At 43.2% G+C, this 8,699-nt stretch overlaps 1 protein-coding gene across 5 annotated transcripts in view; it reads right to left on the bottom strand.

Annotated features, from left to right (window-relative positions):
• Positions 1-4,905: 4,905 nt before the first annotated feature.
• Positions 4,906-8,699, bottom strand: part of LOC120306075 (rap1 GTPase-activating protein 1-like) — a 67,509-nt gene continuing 63,715 nt past the window's right edge. For 4 of the 5 annotated variants that reach the window (XM_039338694.1, XM_039338697.1, XM_039338692.1 and 1 more), the window contains 3 exons: positions 7,294-7,379; positions 7,094-7,162; positions 4,906-5,640 (listed from right to left, as the gene is read on the bottom strand). In XM_039338694.1, the coding sequence (XP_039194628.1) occupies positions 7,139-7,162; positions 7,294-7,379 (110 nt within the window). In that variant the 3' untranslated portion in view covers positions 4,906-5,640; positions 7,094-7,138. The remainder of the gene's footprint in view (positions 5,641-7,093; positions 7,163-7,293; positions 7,380-8,699) is intronic. The other variant, XM_039338695.1, reaches the window with a different exon arrangement.

Here is an 8,699-nt window from a genome sequence, read left to right as displayed (position 1 = left end):
GGAGATGCCCCAGATAGAAATTTGGTCAGTGACCTCCGAAGTAATCTGAATGAGGTACTTGAATGGTGTCTGCAAAACTAAAGTTTCATTGTAATATGGAAGCTTCTCTTTCAGTTGCTTCTTACATGTTTTTATTGTTTGTTTCTTGGCCCCGGAAAACCTGTTGTATGAGTAATAACACAAAACCATTAGGTATGATTCATTTTAAGGCATGTATTAAGCCAGTTATAAAAATCACTGCAAGTGGTGTGGTATTGAGTGCACATAGCTGGGGGCATCTTAGCTTGTAAACATGTTTTAGTTGGCTACTGAATAAACTCATTTTCCAAGTTAAGACCATTCATTCAATCATAAGCTAATCAAATTGGCTGGAGTTCTGTATCAGAGACAAGCTATAGAAAAGCTAAGCAGAATTAACATGCCAGTTCAGCCTTTAAATACAATGCAAACTTTTGTTTATTAGATAAGATAACCTTTATTGTCATTTTTTTTACTGCGGGCACAACGGCACACATCAAAAATGAAATTTAGTTGCCCGCTCTCAAAGTGAAACATACATGACACACACCTAAACATACTATGAACAACATATGTATAGATCCACATCCCTACATATATGTAGCAAATAAATATTAAATACTGTCCATCTTGAATATATAACGGAAAGAAGAAGCTTGAGAGTTCACAAGATTAATGCTGTATGGAATGAAACCATGGCTGAATCTGGATGTTCTGCTATGGATACCACAAAGCCTCCTCCCAGAAGGTAACAAGGAAAACAGGTCGTGAAGAAGATGTGTAGTGTCCCAGATAATCTTACGGACCCTGCTCAAGCAACGCTTCTGTTATGTCCTGGGAGGGAGGAACTGCCAATGATCTTTTCGGCCATCCTCACCACTCTGCACTGCCTTCTTGTCTGAAGCAGTGATACTTCCAAACCAGACTGTGATGCTGTATGACAGGATTACATCTTTAAAGTTAGACATCTTCAAGGCTGCAAATGAATTGTACGTTATGAGTTGCTTTAGGGCAACTGGCCATTGCAAATGTGTTGGAATGCTTTACCAGATAGCAAGAGGATGAGACATTTTGTCTGTAAGATCCTCCTTATGCCCCTGGTAATTATATTACTTATATTTACTGCTAAGGATAGCTCCCTTGGTTTTTTTTTTTCTAGTCCCAAATTGCAGGACTTCTAGAGCATACAAAAGAGATGCAGTGGCACAGTGGCTTAAAAGACTCCAGAGTAGGTCTGTAGTCCGGCAGTTTGAACCCTACACCCGTCACTTGCCTCAGCTCCCTCCAATCTAGCAATTCAAAAGCACGTAAATGCAAGTATATAAATAGGTACCACTTCGGTGTGAAGGTAACAGCACTCCTTGTTTCACTGCATGCTCTGTGCTGTGTGATGTCATGCGGTGATTACCGTGGAAACGTCTTTGGACAGTATTGGCTCAGTGGTCTAGAAACCGAGATGAGTGCCGTCCCCTAAAGTCGGCTACTGCTAGCAGAGTAAAACCCACAGGGACTCATCTTTATCTTTTTCATATCTTACAAAGCTCTCTGTGCAAACTGATAAGCCATGAAGGCAGAGGGACAGATCGGCAGCACATAAGTCTATAGCAGAGGTTCTCAACCTATGTGTCGCGACTCTTTTGGGGGTCGCATGAGCCTTTCACAGGGGTCACCTAAGACCATCGGAAAAAACATTTCTGATGGTCTTAGGCAGGGCTTGTCAACCGCCTTCTCTCCCCCATGGCGGTGCATCCTTCCCCCCCTCCGCTTCACCTCACTTGTTTGTGGAAAATATACTGCTTGGCGGCAGTCTGCACGAACTCTACCAAATGTGCCCTGCAGGGGACGCATGAAGAGCGCAGGCTCAAAGCAAGGCCCCGCCCTCCCCAGAGACTCATTGTGCAGCAACCGGATTGACTTCTTCTCGTGCATGCAGGTCAGCGAATGGGAGGCTGCCGCAGCACCCAACTCCTGCACCCGTCAGCTGGCGACCCCCGAACTTGTGCTTGTCAGCCGGGAGGTCTGGCGATGGCTGTTGGTCTCCTTTGCCACCCTGCCTGTCCTCGACTCCTCCTCCACCCGTTCATATCGAGCCCGCCGGGGCTTGAGAGGGAGAGAGGGAGGGAAGGGACTCCTCCCCCTCTCCTAAGCTTCAAAGCACGATCGGCTTCCCAAGGGTGCCACAATCCTCACGAAAGCGGGGGGGGGGGGAGAGGAGAGGCAAAGGGGGCGAGAAAGCTTGTGGCGGGCTCAAAGGAGCACGTCAGCATTGGTGACGAGAAATTCCCCACAAACGCAGGGAAGGGGTGGAGAAAAGGAGCCCGCTTTGGGAGGAAACCGCCACCTTCTTCTCCTTGGCTTTGCTGGCTGGAACTTCCTTTCCTTCCCTCCCTTTTGGTCTCTTCCTCCTTCCCTCCCTCTCCTATTGTCTCTTCCTTCCTTCCTTCCTTCCTTCCTTTCGCCTCCCTCTTTGTCCCTCCTTCCCTCCCTCTTCCCTTGTCCCTTCCTTCCTTCCTTCCTTCGCCTCCCTCTTTGTCCCTCCTTCCCTCTCTCTTTCCCCTTGTCCTTTCCTTCCTTCCCTCTTGTCCAGGATCGGGGCGAGCCTCTACAGCTGATCCGCGCTTCTGCAGAGCAGCCCAGAAGCAGATCAGCTGTAGCAGCTCTCCTTGGCTCCTGCCCAGCAAATGTGCTCAAGCTTTGCTGGAAAACATGCCGCTTGCTAATTTAGCAGAAGTGTGAATCGGCTGTAGCCCGGCGCTGATCCTGGCACTTCTGCTAACTTAGCAAGCGGCATGTTTTCCAGCAAAGCTGAGCAAGTGAGCTTTGCCGGAGAACATTAAAATAGTTTAAGACATACTTCTAACCTTTTGTGGTTGCTTTAGCTTCAAGGTCTGCTTAAGTGAATGTCTTTTCTCAGGCATTTTAAGCTGGCTGGTACTATTTTGCATATATTGCCTTTATTATTATGGTTTAAGGTACTTTCTCATCATTTTGTCCCACTTCAGACTACAGGTAATCCTTGTTTACTAACTACCTCTTTTAACAATTGTTTACAATTACAAAAGTGATGAAAAAGTAACTTTACAAATAATCCTTGCATTCACATATCTGTAAAGCAAAGGAAAGCTAAAGTAAGATCATAAATAAGCCAAATTGGTTTTACTTAGCAATGGCTTCACTTCCAGGTTGCGGGTCTCAATTGTGGTCTCTGAACAAGAACTATGTGTAAGCCCCTTTCCTCTGTGAAAAATTCTGCATTGCTCTAAATGTCTCTGTTCATGCTTCACTGCTTTTTGCCACATGCAGTAATTAAGCAGTAAAGAATAATATTGTAAAATAAATGATTACATGGGAAATGGAGTTGGAAAGGAGCAATTTCCACTAATAGATACCAGGTATCCCTCCAGAAAATAAGGCAAATTGAAGCGACTTGTGTAATTTGTTGTCAGGGATTCGTTTTAATTCGGTATCCTGCCTGGAGGATACGAGATAAGTGACATTTTCAGTGATGTCATTACATCACTAGAATAACTAAGATCAAAATGTGTCTTAATTGGGGAGGGAGATTAACAAGAGTTAAAGTGTAAAATGAAGATCTCAAACCATTTTGCCCCTAAAGCAGGGGTAGGCAACCCAAAACACTCAAAGAGCCACTTAGACCCGTTCCCACCGAAAACAAAACACTGGGAGCCACAAAACCCTTTTGATATCTAAAGTGAAGATAACACTGCATATATCCTTTTTTACCATTACACACACACACACACACACACACACACACACACACACACACACACATCATAAAGGTAAAAAAGGGTATATGCAGTGTTATCTTCATTTTAGATGTCAAAAGGGTCTCTCTCTCTGACTCTGTCTCTCCCTCCCTCTCTCCCTCCCTCTTTCTCCTTCTTTCTCTCTTTCCTCTTCCTCTCCCTTCCCCCCCTCTCTCTTTCTGCCCTTGGTCTGCCAATCCTCTTCCCCCACTCTTTCTTTCTCTCTCTCTCTTTCCTCTCTCTCTCTTTCTCTCCCTCCCTCTCTCTCTCTTTCTCTCTCCCCCTCTCTCCCTCTCTCCAATCTTCTGCTCACTGGCAAGCTGGCTTCAAGCTGTTCTCCAATAAGCTCAAGGGTAAGCAACCTCGGCTCTTTTATGACTCATGGACTTCAACTCCCAGAATTCCTGAGCCAGCATAGCTGGGCTAGCTAGCTCTCTCCTGCCCTTCCTGCTTCCTGCAGAGACGCAGCAAAGGGAGGAGCTCCGCCCAGTAAGCTTTTCAGCACCATGAGTCCACTCTTTTTTTTTACACACACACACACACACACACACACACACACACACACACACACACAGAAGGGAAGCGCAAGTGCCTGTCTCTGTCTCTGCAAATGGCAGAGGAGGCTGGGAGCCGCAGGGGAAGGCTCAAAGAGCCACATGCAGCTCCGGAGTCGCAGGTTGCCATCTGTGCCCTAAACCATCCCAATGGAAAAATTAAAATTTGCAACATAAAATAGACAAGATGTCAAAGGTATCTTATGGTTTACAGATTGCCAACCATGGTCTGTATAGGAGGCACTGACCCTTTTGCAGCTTGAACCCTAATTGATAGGCAGAAGATAAAGAAATTGGTGGCAAATGCTTTTAGTTTAATGTCAGTTGGTAATCTGCCATAAGTCTGTTCCCATTTGTATTTAAGAATTTTCACCAAGGCATTATTTGGTGGAATACATTGCTACTAGGGCTGATGAACTCCCATAATTAAACATTTTAGGTGAAGTGTTGAAGTGTTGACTAAGCTTTAGATCATTATGATTCTAGGCCTCCTCCTTTCAATATGGTGAAACCTTAGATGTTTGTTAGCTTTAAACAAAAAAAACCCCAACAACCCTCAGGAGTGAATTGGTCACAGTAGTCTTTTATTGCAAGCCCAAGACACCACAGACACAACAAGCATTGGACAAGGAGTCATAGATTCACATTTACAGGTTTTGGTTCTTGATGGCACAAAGACTCAGGAAAGAGGGTGGCAGTGGTACAGTGAAATATTTAACAGATTTGAGGAATCTGATGAATAATGAAACAAATACTCTTTAACTATCACACACACCCATGCTCTTTGGCACTATGTGTCCTGCCCATGCTGCATAATGCAGCTCTGATGTTTTATGAACCAGGCATAATCCTGGGAGCACTAAGATATATATTCCTCTTACGTTTTTGAGGCCTTCATGCTGAAGAATGAACACAAATACAGCCTTTTGGAAACGGCCCTGTAGGACACCCAAATCCTTCCAGGTGGGATCTTGGATATCTACATTTTAGCTGTAATAACAGAGAAAGAGGGAAAAGCACTCCTCTTTTGTTTGCTTCTAAAGCTATGGCAGACAGGAGAGCCCCCCCCCCCTCTTTTTTTTTTAAAGATTTAGATTGGTTCTGCTCTCCTCAGGTTGCTAAATCGGAATGATACATATGGATGAGTAAAATGCCACATTTGGACTCTGATTCCTGACTGCCTGTGGTGCAGCTGTCAATGAAGCAGAAGAGCCAGATTGGGTGTTTCTGGGAATCCACCATTGTTTCCTCTGAATTCCAAAGTGAACTGCTGTGAGTTCTCACTTCGGCAGCAGATCCTACGGTACATACAGAGAAAAGATGAAGATAGCTTCAAGAATCCACCAATGGACAGATGCAATCACCGGATGCAGTAGGCACATTTTCCTCTTATACTTCAACGGAGAGGGATAGGCTTAATGAAGAGAGACAATCTCAGCCATGAATAAACATAAAGCCTTATATCATAATATCTTATACCGTTCATCATAGCAACTGGGAAGCCAAAACATCTTTTTCAGCAACTTCATAAAAAATGACCACTTGTGAATAGCTGCACAGTTGGACGACTAAATCTTCCTCCAAGGTGGCCCCTTTTATATCGGCAGCTTTGAAAATAACAGTCCTGGGAAAAAGTCCAGTAATTGACCAAGCTGAAAAGGTTTGTGATGGGGTAACTATAATGTTCAAATTACTACCGTATGCAACTGGAGAAATCTGATTTAAAACTGCTAGTAAGCCAAAAGGTTCCATGGGCTCAGTAACAAACTCTTGCCCTAATCAATCTTATAGGAAATACAAGGAAACAACTACATAGATTGCTCAAAAGCTTTATCAGAATTACTTATTCTGTTGCAGAGGATACAGTATTCTACAGAGCAAGGATAGGGGTGCTACAAGAAGCTATAACCTTGCATTTGATAAGGATAATGCTGTGGGGAACAAGTAGGCAGAAGGCAGTGATCAACCAGAGCTGGATTCAGAGGGTTTCCTGTTACTTGTGGTAACATCTTTATAAAGTTGTCAGAATAGCTTGACAACTTGATATATCCATTCAGCACTCATGGAGCTTTAAACCTGTCTCTCTGCAATGCTCAGGGGAGAAGTAGTGTTCCATCAGAGAAATGTGTTCAAAGACATTATCAAGTTGAAGGAAGAAGCTGCATATTTGCATGAAAAAAGGGCCCCTCGCCCCTTGGGAAATTTCTGCTCTCTTTCCCAATCTTGACCATCTCACACTTTCCTAGAAAGCAGTAATCCACAAAAGATGCACACCTCCCAATGACAGTGAAAAAGCAGAAGTAGACAGAAACACACAAAACTAGCTAGTGAGCTAAAGGATGATTCAGCAAATAATAAGTCACAGCAATGGGAGGAGATGGGCTGGAAAAGGGCACTGTGGGAATCAAGAGGATACAGTATTAGGGAGTTAGCCAAGTTATGTAGTAAGACTTGGTAGATACATGGATGTGGTTTGACAAACCATGTTGGGTATGGACTGAGTGGCTGCCTCAAAAAAAATGTCCCAAATTGTTGAGGGCCTGAGAAAATAGAGAATTGGAAGATATTATAGGGCTAAAAATATATATATTAAAAAACCCAACAGGCTTTACTTTTGACAGCATCTGGCTGATTTCAAATAGGTGGGATATGTAGAGTAGCAAAGATAACCAATTCTCCTGTTACTTTTTCCCTATGTGCCCTTATCCCCCTGTGTCCTAGGGTATTGAGACCCCCTAGGAAGCAGATTACCTGTGAATTACCCAGCATGCACTGAGATACCCTCCAGCGATGGCATCACACACAGCATAAAATGGAGGCCTGTGGAACAAGGAAGTGGCAGTTTCTTTAACTTTCTTCTCCTTGCCCTGATTCCCTATATATGAAGAACCCACAAATCACCTCCCTACCTGAATTTCCTACATGCATTAAAAAAAAGTATAAAAACATACTGGGCTGTAACGTTGAGCATCCACTTTACTGCTTTTCCCCTTTTCCATGGAGCCGGCAGCATTGCTAGAAGGGAGCAGCTGAGTTACTGAAAGGAACCAAGCACAAAATAACAGTAAGTTAAAGCATATTCTAGGGAGGATTCAGCTGTGATGGAAAAAGTCTGGGAATAGGATCAATCATCAACAACCTATGATACACAAATGGCACATTTGGATATTTCTCATTTGGTAATGCTCCTTAGTAAAATTCTATTTTTCTTTCTTCTATGTGGAAGATACTTGGTGATGATCTTTTGATTTGGAATTCCAGGATTTAGAATTTAAATCTCAAGAGCCGGGGGAAGAAGAACATATCTTCCCTGGGATATCTAAGAATGAGAAAGAAATTAATTTGATTAAGGTGAAGTTACTGAATTTGCACTGAATGTGTATGCTGAGATCTGCTCCTGGTTGAATATTGTGAAAAATGAACACATTAGAGAAACTGCAAATGTCTAAGAATGCATATTAGAGAGTTTACTCTTAAACGTGGTAGGGAAAAGTCCATTCAAAAATGCATGCTAGCAGCCTTCAGAAAAATGCATACAATTGTTCAAACCTATCCTAAATTGAGGAAAGAAACATATTCCTCAATTGTCCTGTTGATCAAGTAAAGACTCTCCAGAATTCGTCTACATTGAAAACCAGAACCACTACAAATTCCATGTTTTGGTTTGGTCAAATCGCAGCCCAACAATTTGGTCAAAATCTTGAGACACAACGTATCCGTTTTGGGTTTAAAACAAAATATATTTGCCCCTACTTTTACATAACATATATAATGTCAGGTGGTGGCAGTGCCTGACCAATCTTTTCTTAGATTGATTGTACCTGCTTAGTACTTGGGCTACAGAGCACCAGAGATTTCTAATGCTGTACAGAAAACTTCCTGAAAGAAGGTTTTGATGGAATCTAGCTTATTCAAAGGAACTTTACTTGTGTAATTGTTTGGGGGGGGGGGGAGGAATGCACCCAAGAAAATATTCTTGGTGAGAGTACAGATAAAAACTGTCAGCATTTCTGCAAGATCCTCAGTTCACTTGATTATTCCCATACAACTACCCACCTTGGTTACAAAATTAGAAATAGCCAGATTAATCATAAACCTAAGTGGGGAAAAACAATAATACTTTTAGCAATTTATGGCAGAAATCAAGCCTGCATGTAATTGGATTCTATATTGTCACAGGGCTTCTCTGGCTCGATTGACATTGACTTACATAGCATGTACCGTATATGCCGGCGTATAAGACGACTTCCGGAAGCGCTAAACTCGGCGCCAAAGACGGGGGTCGTCTTATACGCCGAGTCGTCTTATACGCCGGAAATACTGGTAGTTTCCGGCATATAAGACGACGTTCTAGGAA

The sequence above is a fragment of the Crotalus tigris genome, unplaced genomic scaffold (assembly GCF_016545835.1).
Source record: "Crotalus tigris isolate CLP2741 ecotype Arizona unplaced genomic scaffold, ASM1654583v1 scf7180000017716.2861928, whole genome shotgun sequence".
In the NCBI taxonomy this organism is placed as follows: domain Eukaryota; kingdom Metazoa; phylum Chordata; class Lepidosauria; order Squamata; family Viperidae; genus Crotalus; species Crotalus tigris.
The sequence above is the reverse complement of the archived record's forward strand: the minus strand, read 5'-3'. Positions and strand labels throughout refer to the sequence as shown.